Raw genomic sequence first — 16297 nt, 5'->3', positions numbered from 1 at the left:
GACATTATGTCATATTTGCTTTTCTGCCTCTGTTTTATATTTGTTCCAATACATACAAAGGGAATAAACATGTGTATAGCAAAACATGTGTTAATGCAATACCTTTTTTGTGTGAAATACTTGATTTTCAGGAAAAATATCAAGGGTGCCAACAATTTCGGCCATGACTGTATGTATATGTATATGTATATATGTATATATATATATATATATATATATATATATATATATATATATATATATATATATATAAAAAATGTTTTGTCTGATGTTCCACTTTGGGAATGTTTTTTTTAAGATACAATGGGTAAAATAACACGTCACCATTTTTCTAGGTAAATATATTTCTAAAGGTGCTATTGACGTGAAAGTTTCACCACACGTCAGTAACAATCCATACATATAAAGAAACCAAAACAAATAAGTTCAAAAATTAAGTTATGTAATCAAATGGAATGACACAGGGAAAAAAGTATTGAACACTCTAACTGAAATGTATTTATTACTTTGTACAAAATGCTTTGTTCGAAATGACAGCTTTAAGATGCCTCCTGTATGGAGAAACTAGTCGCATGCATTGCTCAAGTGTGGTTTTTGCTCTGTCTTCCACACACAGTCTTCAAATCCTGAAGGTTCCGTGGGCCTCTTCTATGAACTCCTGATCTTTTGTTCTTTCCATAGATTTTCTATTGGATTCAAGTCAGGTGATTGGCTGGGCCATTCTAGAAGCTTTATTTTGTTTATTTTAAAGAGTTTCCTTGGCTTTGGGTTTGGAGGCATTTTCTTGCTGAAACGTCCACCCTCTTCATCATCCTGGTAGATGGCAGCAGATTTTTATCAAGAATGTCTTGGTACATTTTTCCATTAATCCTTCCTTCAATGATATGAAGTTTGCCAGTACTGTATGCTGAAAAACGGCCCCACACCATGATGTTCCCATCTCCAGATTTCATTGTTGGTTTGGTGTTTGTGGGATGATGTGCAATGCCATTTGACCTCCAACCATGGTATATATTATGGCATCCAAAGAGTTCAATTTTGGTCTCATCTGACCAGACTATATTCTCCCAGTGTTTCACAGTCTTGTCTAAATGTTGTGCAGCAAACTTGAAACAAGCTTCAACATGCTTTTTCTTCAGCAATGGAGTCTTGCATGGTGAGCGTGCATACAGGCCATGGCGGTTGAGTGAATTATTTATTGTTTTCTTTGAAACATTTGTACCTGCTAATTACAGGTTTTTCTGAAGCTCTCCTCAAGTGGTCCTTGGCTCTTGGACAACTCTTCTGATAATTTTTTTTACTCCTCTTTCATAAATCTTGCAAAGAGTGCCTGGTTGTGGCCAGTTTATGGTGAAATGATGTTCTTTCCACTTCCGGAGTATGGCCCCAACAGTGCTCAATGGAACATTCAGCTGTTAAGAAATCCTTCTGTAACCAATGTCATTAATATGTTTTGCAACAATAGGGTTACGAAGGTCTTGAGAGAGCTCTTTGCTTTTACCCATCATGAGATGTTTTTTGTGTGACACCTTGGAAATGAGACACCTTTTTTATAGGCCATCAGTTGAAACTGAACCAGCTGATATAAATTTTCACAGACAAGGGGCAGCATTGCTTTCTAATTACTGATAGTTGGTGTCTTGGCTTTTCATACCAGTTTTCCACCTCCCTTTCTTCTTGTATTCAATGCTGTTTCCCTGTGTCATTCCATTTTATTACACATAGCTTAGTTTCTGAACTTATTTGTTTTGGTTTCTTTGTATGTATGGATAGCATGGGTTGTTACTGACATGTGCTGAAAATTTCATGTCAATAGCACCTTTAGAAATATATTTACCTAGAAAAATGGTGACATGTTCAATACTTATTTTACCCACTGTATATTATCCAGAGCTTTGCATTCACATAAGTCTTCTCCCCTGAAGTAGCTTGCTTTGCCCGATTTAGCTTTGTGTTTCAGGCCACCAGTGACCAGCCATGACAAGACTACCAGTATTGTTTTTTTGTCACAAAAAATTAATCTTTGCTTTTTCAGCACTGGAGATATGGCACATTGTAAATGGGTACAAACATTTTGCTGAATATTTATCACTAAATATGTATTATTTATGGCCTTGATACATTGGTGAGGTTATTGGTTAGTATTAATGGTTGGTTACGTTTTTAGGACTTGTGTTTTTAGTGAATATCATTTCTGAATCTGATCAGTTATTGGAGCAAAGAAAAAGAAAAAAGTCTAAATTTCCTAGAATAAAGTGGACAGAACTGTCAAGAGAATGGACCCATTTAGATAAATGACATCTGGGTCAGCTGATCATAGTAAATAATGGAGTTGTGATTCTTCTTTTTTTTTTTTGTGTAGGAATGTTTTTAGATGTTGTGTTTTTTTGTTTTTTGTTTTTTTCCGTTTTTGTTTTCTCATAACCATTTGTATGGTATTTTGTAATATAAAAGAATCAAATTGTTCTAATTGTGTCCCTATAATCCACAGGCACTTTATTCTCCTTTGTGGCCTGTGTAGAGGTCATCTCCTTCATACTTGCCACCACCATCTTCAATTCCTTGTATCCTGCTACACTCTATTTCATGAAAGGTTTCCCCTTCCTGTTTGGAGCAATTGTCCTCCTCATCCCAGCTGGAATAATTGGGTAAGTACATCTCATTAGCAGTAATAAGTATTGAAACTTGTACAAGTGATGAGTTTACAGGAAGCTGGAGATGTTTAGAAGAGAATACATTTAGTCATCACTGTAATAATATGTCTCGCTCTCCTGTTCTAGTGATCTGATTCAGAGTAAGAAAATGAGCACACATTCTTAACCGATTAATCCTTGATTATATTAGATGTATGCTTATGTACCGCCCTTTTCCCAGTCTCATACACTCAAATTTCAGCAATGCTGGCAATCATACATTTTTGTAGCAGAACATCAGACAAACCTTGGCAAACAAATATTTTCTTGTATGCATTATCGGATATATTCAGGATGATGTAAAAGGTTGAGGAGCATATTGTAAATTGTATCAACCAAGACTGCTCTGAAGTAATTTCTGATTGCTATTGATTATTGTATATTTATTACATTACTCTCATTACACTAATCTCAGGATTCTTCAGAAATTACATCCCCTTTAACCTTTTCGCTGCCAGAACCGTTTTTGCAGGGTTTTTTTTTTTTTTTTTTTGCATGTTTAAAAAATCATTTTAGGTCTGAAGGTTGCACCAACCCCCAAAACATATATTTTCTGAAAGAAGACACCCTAGAGAACAAAATAGTGGTAGTTTATTATTATACAGGATCTATATAGCGCCAACAGTTTGCTCAGCCCTTTACAATTTACAGGGATACAATACAGCAAGGATACAGTTCTATATGAGAGGGTTAGGAGAGCCCTGCTCCTTGGAGCTTACAATCTCTAAGATAGTTTCAATTTTTTATATCAAACAATATTACAGCAAAGGTCTAGGAAATGCAACATTTTGGCAATAAATTATCCAACTTTTTTGTTAAAATATAAAAGATGAGGTTGCCCTGAGTAAATAGATATCCAGCATGTTAAACCTGAAATTTACGTGCACCTGTGAAATGGTAAGAAATATAAAAACCCTATATTTTCTATAGGCAATGCTTTAAAAGCCCCCCTATAGGTCATCACGCAGCCACTGGGAGTGTGTGTAAAACCCCCCCCGCTGTCAGGTCCATACGATGTACTGACCTGTAGGCAAAACGGTTAATAGTTTTAACCACTAAGAGATCACAGTGTTTTCCTTTTTATAGAGCCAGACATCTTTTTTTTTTTTCTAACGCTATCCAGGCCAGCATAAAAAAATACAGACATCTTAAATAAAGATTATTTTTAGATTTTTTTCAACTGCAAAAGATGTAAGAATGCCAAAAAGAAAATACGTAAACAGTTCCATACATTTTCCATAGCGACTTCCAATTGTTTCTCATAGAGGAATCAGAAATCATCAGAAGGTAAAGAAAATGTATACTTTTTCTCGTTCATTGACAGACACAGGGATTCAGATACAGTTGAGTTATAATACTGCCTACAGAAAGATTGTTCACTGGCAAACAGAAAAAATTGTTAGCCAGCCCTCAGTATAACCCCTCTTCTATTCAGCCTGCTAGCAGGAGGATGGACTTCTCTTCTTTTCTGCTGAGAAGTCTAACCAATTTTTGCTAGCCTGTTTTCTCATTTTGATTTTGTTCATGTTCCATTCATTGCAGTCAGGAGTTCTAGCTAGAACGCTGCTTGAGCTGGTCTCTATATAGCCATTATCTGAATCAGCCTGACTTATGAAGTGCCATACCTGGACCTCTTCAGACTAGACATGCAAGGTTAGTCTGGAATGTGACCTTCAAGCCCCGGGGTCTGCATTGCTTTCCAAACCCAGAGCCATGGCATTTCCTCAGCACTTGACCCTGTCTCTAAAGACTTACTTTGTGAATAAAGCTGCTCAGACAATCGCGACTTCCGAATTCCCCACTTCCCATAAGGGTTAACATTGAAGGACTGCCACATGCGATCCATGCTCTTTCCTGCCATTCAGTGTACAGGAAGCCATATCCCACTGCTGCTCTTGCTTGCCAGCATCTCTTGGAACTCTGGTCTTCAGTCCATTTCCACTACTTGCCCACCTGGTCATATTTGGCTGCCTGGCCCTCATTAGCACCAGATGCCTGAGTTTGAGTACCCGAGGCCTTACCTCGCATTTTGGACCTATTTTCACTTACTGCTCAGGGGTGTGTAAATTAAAAAAAAAAAAAAAACTACTTGTCCAGAGACTAAATCGGTGCCCCAATCTACTTGTCCCTCATGACAATCTACTTGTCCAGATAAAAAAAATAAAATTAATTTTAAGAAAACTATATTTAAATTGGAGGTGATATTAGGAATATCTGGGGCTTTTAAAAACAAAAGCGGCTTTATGGCGAATTAAACGTAATTTTTTTTAACATTGTGCTGTTTATCTCCTCCTCCCCTCCTTGCCTCTCTCCAGCGCTGCACCCGGGGACTAGCAAGGAGGGGAGAGACCTTGCAGTGTAATGAGCATCGATTGGCTGCTCGTCAGAAAAGGGTGGGTTAGGGCTTATCCTTTATCCCTTTCGCTGCCAGAGCTGTTTTTGCATTCTTTGCACAAGATTAACCACTTGCCTACCGGGCACTTATATCCCCTTCTTTACCAAGCCAATTTTCAGCTTTCAGCCCTGTCGAACTTTGAATGACGGTATTTAATCACCACTGGGTGTTTTACTTTTTGCACTATAAGCAAAAAAAGAACAAAAAATTAAAAAAAAAAAAAACTTTCTTTGTTTCTATTATATAATTTTGCAAACAGGTAATTTTTCTCCTTCACTGATGTGCGTTGATGAGGCGGCACTGATAGGCAGCACTGATGGGTACTGATAGGCAGCACTGATAGGCGGCATTGTTAGGCAGCACTAATGAGGTGGCATGGCTATGGGGCACGGATAGGCGGCACGGATAGGCGGCACTGATGATGGGTACTGATAGTCCGCACTGATGGGTGTAACTGCTGGGCATTGACTGGCACAACAGCTGGGCACTGACTGCTGGGCACAGGTGGGGTGACACTGCTGGGCACAGGTGGGGTGACACTGCTGGGCACAGGTGGGCGGAACTGGTGGGTGGCACAGCTGGGCACCGATCATCCTCTCTGCTCTGACAACTGCCGATTCTCGGCAGTACTTTCCTCACGGTCTGACAGAGTGAGGAAAGTTCAGCTGAGAACCGGCAATTGCATTTCCCTGTGATCAGCATGTCATTGGACACGGCTGATCACATGTTAAAAGGCCGATGTGATTGGCCTTTTACCACATCACGTGATTATCATATGACGTCCACCCAGAACTGGCCGGCCGTAGTGTAGCCGTCATTCGGCTATCTGTGGTTGGCAACTAGTTAAAAAGAAAAATTACTTTAGGCCTGAAGATTACATAAAACCCCCTAATACAAGTAAGTTAATTTTAGAACATAAAAGCAATAAATTACCCAATTTTTTGTAAAATATAAAAGATGAGGTTGCACGGAGTAGATATACAACTTGTCAAATCCTAAATTTGTGCACACTCATGAAATGGCGACGAACTTCAGTACCCTATATTTTCTATAGGTCTCCACTTTTAAAACTCCTTTATAGGTCATCAGTTTAGCTTATGAAGGAGGCCTGATGCTAGAATTATTACTCTCATTCTGGCGTGCGCGGCGATATGTGCCGTGTGTATCGCAATAGATGTTTTCATGCGTAGGCGCCCCAACGTGTGCTTTTACATTTGCATGTGATGTGGGGGGCCTCAATTTTTTTGGGGGGGAGGTGGGAGAATGCTATGTGCTTGGGTGTAATTTTTTCTTTTTTTACAATTTAAAAAAAAAAAAGTTTTTTTTTTTTCATCACATAGGGGGCAAAGTCCCCTATGTGATGATTTTTTGGTGACAGGTTCTCTTTATTGAGGCATCCAGGGTCTAAAAAACCCTGCATGTCTCCCCTGTGCTACATTGAATGTAATGCAGTGCACATCGCACCACATTATATTTTATCCTGGCTTCCAGAGCTGGAAATCTCTCAATAGGGACCCGTAAGTGACATCATAACGTTCCTTCCAGATCAGGACAAGAAGGGGAGGGGAGCGGGCGTATCTGACCTCCTCCCTCCCCTCTAGCCGATGGAGGTTAGCCAGTCCCGGACCCACAGATGGGCAAGTGGAGCCTGGGAGACCTTATGGGGGGGGGGGGGGGGGTGAGAGGCTGGCACTGTGTGAAAACAATCGGGTGGCAGCGCTGCCACCCGAATGCTTCCAACTGACAGATGAGCCCGCTGCTTGCCCGGCAGGGCCAAAGGTAGAAAAAAAACTACCTGCCCGACGCCCGGAACTACATGTCCCGGGCATCAGGCGATAGGAATCGAACATCCCTGCAGTGCTATATGCAATGTATTTGCACAGAGGAGACAGTCTGGCTGCTGTGGGTAACTCCATCCCATACTGTCCTACTGGTTCTGGGTGTGTCTGTCTGGTATGCTTCTGAGAGAACGGACACCTGCTATTTGGAATCTGGTGTCCCTATAGTTACAGAGTCTACATCAGAGCCTGCCTTGGCTCCATCAGGTCAAGCAACTGCAGTGAATGAGATAAGAGCACTGGTGTAGAGAACACTAGTGATTTTAAAGTGAATTCACAGGTTTCTGTTCATGCTTTGCCACAAAACAGGCATGCTAGGTAGAGGAGTGGTTATACTGGTTTATCATTTTTCTGTCTACCAGTATCCAGTCCTACAGGTAGCGGAGAAACATGACTTTATGCTGTAATAAACCGTAATGTGGCATTAAATTGACCTTGTCATTACTGCATGCTGTGGTTCCTCTCACCTGGCTTCTGCATCTTTACTGGCTCCTATTTATTCACTTCACTGGATAAAGAGAAATACATTTTCATATGGAGTAGATGAGGGCAGGTAGAAGGAAGGCTGATGATCTATGGAAAGAGGGCTCTGCTTTGGAAAATGTAAACTGATCCCACAAACAGGCCAGGTTTTTTTTTTTAATGTAAAGAACTGCTGAAATAAGGAGATAAGCAATTTTCATAAATTTCATCAAATTGATAGATTTCAAAAGCAACAGGTTCTCTTGAAGACTTTTGTTACAGTGGTTTGGATAGTCTGTATTCATTTTGATTTACTTTCCTTTTTTTATTTTTAGGTTGCTGGAAGTTTTTGGCCAGAACCCGGTATATAGCCAGTTTGCTGAAATCGCCTGAAAGCTTTTCTCAAATGAGTGAACTATTCTTCAGCGAAGAAACCTGTGAAGTATTTATGGCTTTATCCTTTGCCAAGCACTTCAAATCAGATGTTTACAAACAAGAACAATGTAAAAGATATCAGATGTTAATTTTCTTTTGTACCTGTGTGGCTATGATGCCACGTAGCACTTGACTGAATGAGTTGGATGTGATGTCCAAATTGCACAATGACGGGGTTGGTCGGGTTATCGATGCACAGATTTCTATAGCTCGTACTTTCCCTCTGCTCTCCGGCCTTGTGTGGTTGGGTGTCTGTCTTTAATGGTACGGCCGTTTATTGGTGTCTTGTCACTTTAAATAATGCACTAACTTAGGTGTATGTTATGGCAGGATTTAGTAAGGGACATAAAGATCAACACTGCATGATGGTACTTAAGCTGAAGTTTAGCTAGAAAAAACAATCCTTACAGCTCTAGTCACACCACTTACCTGTAATAAAGGATATCCCATGCTGTGCAGGCAGCTGGATCCTAGAGAAAGATGTGCAGGGATGGCTGTCATCTTACTGTCTCTGAAAATCTGGTGCTGCAGTGATTAACTGCTTCGGATCTTCAGGCAGAAGAGCAGTACAGTATCTGATGATGACACCCCCTTCTTCCTCCTCCTCCATTGAAAAACATTCTTCCATTGATTACACTGTCTGTAACACAGTCTGTGAATGGGGGAAAGTCTGATCAGTTACAGGATTCTCTTCCGCGTACACAGATCCTGATACAAGCAGTATTCTCTGTGGAAGAGAGAACTCAATGGAGAGATGAGAAGGAGGGGCCCTTTTCAGGTCATCTGTACTGCTTTTCCGCCTGATGATCAAAATCTGTTAACCATCACAGCTCTAGAAGTTCAGTGGCAGGAAGAGGACAGCCACCCCTACACAGAAGATTTCTCCAGGATCCATCTGCCTGCATAATGTGGGGCATACAGTACTTATACAGGTACGTGATGTGACTAAAGCTGTAGAGAATGTTTAAGCTACACTTCCGCTTTGGAAAACATTAGTAGTACGCACCATTTTACCTTAGAGGCCATTTAAATGTAAAGAAAAAAAAAGCGAAATTGCCAGTAGTGTACGTGTTATGTTGTTGTGTTCTTCTTTTTTTTTTTTTTTTTTCTTCTTCTGGCCTGAAACAATGAATCTAACAGGAGTTAGAATTCCGAACATTTGACCCAGAAACAATCAGAGTGTCTCTAATAATTCTCTCTGATATTTTAATTTATCTGCCAAAGATATTTGTAATTCTTATAAACCATATTGAAGATGCCCGGGGCTGGATTTACTGTTGAACACAGTATGCCTGTAGGTGGGAGAGGCCCTCACTTTTTTCCTATAAGTAGAAATACAGGCCTCTCCTATAAGCATTTAACATCCTGTTACAGTATTCTAAAGCAGATTAGGACCATTAAATAATGTTCTGTGATGGAAACTGGCCTTGTCACATTTCACAGCCAGAGAGTAAGCCCACTACCTTCTGGGTCACATTCCTTCCGCCAGACTATGAATAGTCATCCTACTGGTGAAATTCTCCCTGTGTTTTCCCTCTTGTATGCCTAAAAGAACGCCTTACCCTTCAGCTGCCAGTGACGGTAACATGTAAATGAATTGCTACTGTACAGTGCAATAGAGCCTAATGAGCTTTTCGGGCTTGCAGTCCCAATTAACTATAATTCTGCGAGGGATTATAGGAAGCCAGTGTGGAGATGTATTTATGGGTATAGTAATGCTACTAAAGTTGTATTGGCCTTACTTAAAGGATAAGTTCACTTTTGGGAAGATGCTACATGTTCCACTGTTTTTAGGGTGGAACATGTAACATGTTCCCAATGCTGCATCCCCTGCCCACCCCATGACAGAAGTACGGGGAGAGGTTCCCCTTACTAGCTGTCACTTTTTAGGTACAGCACGGCCGCATCATTCATTCACATGAATGAATGAGCTACAAGTCCTGACAGCCATAGTGGCTGTCGGCTTGTAGTTCTCAGTAATTAAAGTGGTGCTGTGGAGTGTCGTGGTAGTTCATTCCAGTCAGCATATCTGCTTGCAGGGAGACAGGTTTGTAGGAGACCTGCATGGCACCAGCGGTGGTGGAGCAATGCTTTACAGGCTTCTGCAACCAAAAGTAATAAATGCACATTTTGTAACCTGCAAAATGTTATTATTTTTGGTCAGAAGGTGAACTCATCCTTTTTAAATGCTTTAACGTTTCTGAGTACATAACTGGACATAATGGTGGACATTTATATTTGCCAAGAGTTCCTCTGTAATACAAACTTGTGGACATAACATTCATATACAATTAACATGGTTAACTGTAGGCATGCCAGTTCTGGTCCTTCAGAACACATTAGGAGTGCCAAATGCCAAATTCTGCAGAGACAAGCTCCTGAGATTGCCATCTTTGACCTGTGGCTTCTTACTTTCTGCAGTCCTCTGTTGGTTTATGAGTCTATCCATCACAGTGATGGGCCAGTAGTAGGCTTCTGGAGGATAATGGGAATGGGAAAGAGCTAGGGACCACAGGAGTTGGCTTCAGACTGCATATTAAAGTGTCCAAGAGTTTGGGCTTCTAAAGTGCTCTACAGGAAGATGGCTTCCAGGTTGGCACCTTTTTATGTGTCAGTTTTGTATGAATTTTACACGTATAGTTATGCTGTAAAAATCTAGGCAAAAATGTCTGGCACTAAGTATGTGAGGATCTGTCCAGCATTGGTTTATTCAGCTTTGTTTTCCCGTATGTGCCAGTGTCCTGCTACTGTATGAGCCATATGCATGCACCTACACTCTGTGTGCACATATTCTTATTGCAGTAATCTACATTAATTTGGCTGTGCCTTGTAATTGGATACGATCCTATGTATAGCCTTAACAATAATTCAGTTACCTACATTTTTTTAAAATGTTTCATTTTAATATTTGACACTTTTCTGTTTTGTGAGTCCTAAATGTTTTCTATTATTAATTCTATTTTTAAATGTCTTGATATATATGTGGAAGTTTTGATAAAAGTCTGGCCTGCTGATGGTGTGTGCAAGACCACAGTACAAGGTGGTATTAAAAAGTTTAGAGAGTTTTGTAACACGTCAACATATGGCAGCACAAGGGTGGAGGGACAGTCACAGGGAGCACCGACCTTCATAACTCAGCGTGGCAAAAGACATCGTCCTGTGGACATTTGGAGCTGTGCAACTGGTGCTTTTCTGACCACATGCGTTTACCATGTCTGCTATTTCATCATGGACAGCAAATTCTGCGTGAAACTGGGCAAATCTGCCACAGAGGCATTTGATATGATTCAGCAAGTTTACAGGGATGCTGCAGTGAGTCATTCGAGGTCTTTTGAGTGGCATGTGTGCTTCAAGAGCGGAAGAACATCACTGGAAGACAGTGAGAGATCAGGAAGATCTTCAATGAGCTCAACCCCCAAAAATGCCAAAGATGAAGATCCAGCTCAAAGGTTGCCATATTAACAGCATTACAAAGATCCAGTGATTTGCCCAGTTTCATGCAGAATTTCACGCTTGCTCTTTGTTCTGACTTGCGGTCCATGATGAAATAGCAGACGTGGTAACGCACGTGGTCAGAATAGCACAGCTCCCAATGTACACAGGACGATGTCTTTCAGCACACTGACTTATGAAGATTGGTGCTCCCTTTGACTGTGTGTGCAGCCTTGTGCTGTCATCTGTTGGCATGTTACAAAACTATTCTTAACTTTTTGGTACCACCTTGTATAATTTGCTGATGGTGTGTGTAAGCTAAGGTAGCCTACCCAGAGTTCTTCCTTCTGACACCTGTATCTGGCATCACACATCATGTCTTTTCTGCACAGCCATGTTCAATGCTGGCCTCTTAGTACTAAGCTCAGTATTTACACAATAAGTTGTATATAACATGGATAAAATATTTCAGTGTAAAAGACTGCAAATGCCATTTAAGAGGTTTTATTTCAGATTTGTTTAGCCAATACTCTTGCTGTCTTGTAGCTGTATATCATTATGTAGTCTATATAAAGGGGTTTAAAAAATGCTGTGATGATTGCAGTATGACTGCTTCCAGCATCATCCATGTGACAGTTGCAGATTTCTTTTGTGATTCACATCTGTGTAACCAACAGATTATATTTTTTAATTACAAAAATTATACACATTAAACTGTTTATGGCTTTTGCACGTGGGATTCTTCTACCCATGACTCTCAAGTTATGTGCTTTCTAACAATGATTATAGGCAAAGATGAGAGTTGCCCAATGGATTGTTTTACAACCAGATGAGGTGCCACTAAAATTGGAACAGGGGGATTAGATTATGTATACCAAGAACTTCTAGTTTCTTTGTCACCAGTTGGAACTTAGATTCATGTATGGAGGGTATAGAAAATACACACAAAATAATGCAGAAAAGAACGCTATAGTGCAGTGATGGCGAACCTTTTTGAGCCCGAGTGCCCAAACTGCAACACAAAACCAACTTTTTTATTTCAAAGTGCCAACACTGGAATTAATCACTTGCCTACCGGGCACTTCTACCCCCTTCCTGCCCAGGACAATTTTCAGCTTTCAGTGCTGTTGCACTTAACAAAGACAATTGTGCGGCCATGCAACACTGTAACCATATGCAATTTTTATCATTTTTTCACACAAATAGAGCTTTTTTTGGTGGTATTTAATCACCACTGGGTGTTTTATTTTTTGCACTATAAATGAAAAAAGAGCAAAAAATTAAAAACATAAAAGGTTTCCTTTGCTTCTATTCTAAAATTTTGCAAACAGGTAATATTTCTTCTTTGATGTGCGTTGGTGAGGCTGCACTGATAGGCAGCACTGATGGGCATTGATGAGGCGGCACAGATAGGTAGCACTGATGGGGCGGCACTGGTGAGCACTGATGAGGAGGCTCTGATGATGCACTGATATGCAGGAAATGATGGGCACTGATAAGCGGCACTGACAGCACCAACTGGAGGCACTGACAGACGGCACTGACCGGCGGCACTGCTGGGCATCATTGATGGGTGGCACTGATGGGCAGCACTAATGAGGTGTCACAGATAGGTGGCACTGATAGACGACACTGATAATGGGTACTGATAGACAGCACTGATAGGTGGCACTGACTGACATCACTGCTGGGCACTGACTGGCACAACCGCTGGGCACTGACTGGTGGCACTGACTGGCAGCACTGCTGGGCTGCACTGATGGGCACAGGTGGGCGCACTGCTGGGCACAGGTGGGCGCACTGCTGGGCACAGGTGGGCGCACTGCTGGGCACAGGTGGGGGCACAGGTGGGCGCATTGCTGGGCACAGGTGGGCGCATTGCTGGGCACAGGTGGGCGGAACTTGTGTGTGGCACAGGTGGGCACCGATCATCAGGGCACTGATGATCAGTGACCCTGATGATCGGTGCCGATCCCTGTTCTGACAACTGCCGGTTTTCGGCAGTACTTTCCTCACGATCTGACAGCGTGAGGAAAGTGCAGCCGAGAACCGGCATTTGCATTTCCCGGTGATCAGCTTGTCATTGGACACGGCTGATCACGTAGTAAAAGGCCGCTGTGATTGGCCTTTTACCATGTCACGTGATCAGCTGTGTCCGCAGGACACAGCGATCACGGAGATCGCCCGGTGCGAGCCCCCGGAGGTGCGCAGGAGAGCGTGTTCTCTTCCTCTTCCTCTCTTCCTCCTGGGGTGCCCACTGAGATGGCTCTGCGTGCCAGCTCTGGCACGCGTGCCATAGGTTCGCCATCACTGCTATAGTGGTTAATCAGTGGCTAGAAATTCTGGGAAAAGCATGCTGGCTGTGAGTCATAAAAACTTTGCAACCATTTGAAGTGCTATTATTATTTTTTTCTAAATAATTGATGGCATAATTGGTTTACAGGACAGAAGAAGTATTTGCTTAAAGCCTACGTTGAGTCAGAAATAAAAAAAATTTAAAAAAATGAAAAAAAATCCATGCAAGGGACATTAACAGTCAGTAGGATGTGTCCCTTGTGCTGCAGTTTTCTCTATTAGCTGAAATGCTTCTCCATCAACTCCCCACCACCACCCCCACCATAACCTTCTGGTTTGGTGGGGGTTAATAGTACATGAGGAGCTGTGACAGGCACTATTAAAGATTACCTGACTATGGCTGCCCTTTCCATCCATAGAAACTGTACTATAGCTTTTATGAACGAAACCAGATCTATGAATGGAGGTTGGGCAGATGATTGAAAGGCCTGCCCTGGTCCAGGCCTCATGTTTCACTCATAGAGGCTGTAGCATGGCTTCTATGAATAGAACAGCTGAGCGCAAGTTAGGGTGGATTTGATTTAAATCACGATTTAAATCACTAGTCAGTAAGGCTTGATTTAAATCCTAGTTTTCTACATAAAGACTCATTCTTGCTGGTATAACTTTAATATGCAAGTAGATGAAGATTTTTAGAATAATAACTTTTCATATTAGTTTTTTTATCCCCAGTTTAATAGGTTAATCATTCATATTTGGACAACTTTTCTGTTGTACTTAGGAAGGAGAAAAATAATCATTACCTTAATAATAACAATTTAAATAGATTTATTCAACTGAAACAATAACATTCCAGCATATGTTATTTGCTTAAACATCCATGTTTGGTAACTAATTTGGCTAAACAAAATATATATATTTTAAGAAACTTAGACTGTCAGCCCCTTCCTCCTCACACTTAGTTTCACTTTCTTCTTGTGCAGATCTATTCCACTCCAAACAATCAGAAAAATATTGTTTCTATTCTATTCACTGAACTTCTTGAAACTTAGCACTGAAGGGGTTGATTCTGTATTCATAGGTTTGTAGAAGTTAGGATGAAGGTCTTTTTCTTAACTCTGTTCATGTTATAACATTTTTGCTGTGAAGAAGAGGCATGTGATCTCCGCTGAGTCAAATTCAGTTTTGAGAACTGCAAAAGTAAACCAATCATCTGTGATAATATCTTGTAGGCAGAGAAACTGCCCAATAATCTTACAAAAACCTCTGGAAGAGCATAACATTGTGAATGGATTCATGGAATTTATTTACCAAACAAATTAAACATATACAGCCTTATTCTACATAATTAAAAAACTAATCTTTATTTCATGATGGAATAACCTTTGGATGGTAATATATTTTCCTCCAAAAAGCATTTTATTTAAAAAAAAATCTGATTTAAATAAAAAAAATCTGATTTAAATCAAAAAAATCCAAGATATTTTTTTTTTTTTTAAATTTTTAAAAAAAAATCATTGATTTTTATCCACCCTGGCGCAAGTGGCAGGCATAGCTGGGTACTCTTGATGAGAACCTGTTGAAGCTCGGTAGGCTGTATTAAACCCCCCCCCCATTACTGGAAGATTACGGTGGTAAGGTTGAGGGGGGATTGATGGAGGATTTCAGCTAATAGGGGCGACAGCAGCACAAGGCACACATCCTACTGACTGTAAGTAACGTCCTTTATGCTGATTTTTTATTTTTGCTTTATGACTAAACTTAGGCTTTAATTCCACTTTAATATTTAATAGTTTGTCACATCATATTACGTCTTATGGTAAAGAAATCTTGTGGATAACAACTTGGAATTTCAGGTATAATCTAACCTTTCCTTATGTGTGTCATTTTAAAGCTGCTAATTTTATGCTGATATACAAAAATGATATCACTTTTATTTTCTACGTTCCTAATGTCCTAGTCACTCTAGTTTTGATTTCCTTTTATTTTTGTCAATCTCCTTTTTGGCTTCCACGAGTGGTGGAAGAATGTAGCACTGCCATCCCTAGCTGTCCACACCTTCATAAGAAGGCTTGATAGCCATCGAAAATGTGACCTACGGTAATCAGTATATTAATAATTAAAGAATTGACTCCTTATCCTGTGTGTTTTGTTTTTTTTTTCTTCATTTTGTTTGCATCAGTAATGTGTCCATAATTGTTGGTGAAGATATAGGGGAACTTTATTTTTTCAAGGTATTTTATTTGAATTATATACAATAAAGGAACTTTTAGGTTTTTTAACTTAATTCATTTGGTTTATAATCAATATGCAGCATTTTTAGCTGTAGTAGAAGTAGAACAACTTACCTGTTCATACCTACCTGGCCCAGTTTCTTAAAGGTGATATCCAGGTTTTGCTTAACTTTAAAGCGGATTTCCAGTCGCACTGCAAAAAAATAGTCAGCACAGCAGCTAAAAAACAGTCACCTGTCCCTCGATCCCGTGGTGTCCTTCCCGCAGCCCATTTGACTGGCCATCTGATGTTCCTGGCACCGGCATCTTCATTGTGGGCACCCAGCTGTGACAGTTTGCAGCTTCACACTCGGGTGCCAACTGCACATGTGCGCGTAGCGCTGCGCTTTCTGAATGGTCCCGTAGTCTTCTGGGACCTGTCACATGTTCCAAAAGACGGGGGGGGGGACACAACTTCCACTTCTGATCGCCTAGGTTATTGGGCCGGTGCTGCATTCACCTAGGTAGGTATAA

At 40.7% G+C, this 16297-nt stretch overlaps 1 protein-coding gene across 1 annotated transcript in view; it reads left to right on the top strand.

Annotated features, from left to right (window-relative positions):
• Positions 1-15688, top strand: part of SLC46A1 (solute carrier family 46 member 1) — a 49913-nt gene extending 34225 nt beyond the window's left edge. Inside the window, exons 4-5 of the mRNA XM_089683807.1 lie at positions 2492-2648; positions 7724-15688. Coding sequence (XP_089539933.1) covers positions 2492-2648; positions 7724-7781 — 215 coding nt within the window. The 3' untranslated portion in view covers positions 7782-15688. The remainder of the gene's footprint in view (positions 1-2491; positions 2649-7723) is intronic.
• Positions 15689-16297: the final 609 nt, after the last annotated feature.

This window comes from Staurois parvus, unplaced genomic scaffold, assembly GCF_062004578.1.
Source record: "Staurois parvus isolate SC_StPar_1 unplaced genomic scaffold, SC_StPar_1.0 ptg000321l, whole genome shotgun sequence".
Classification (NCBI taxonomy): Eukaryota; Metazoa; Chordata; class Amphibia; order Anura; family Ranidae; genus Staurois; species Staurois parvus.
Note: the sequence above shows the minus strand (reverse complement) of the source record. Positions and strands in the feature narration are given on the sequence as shown.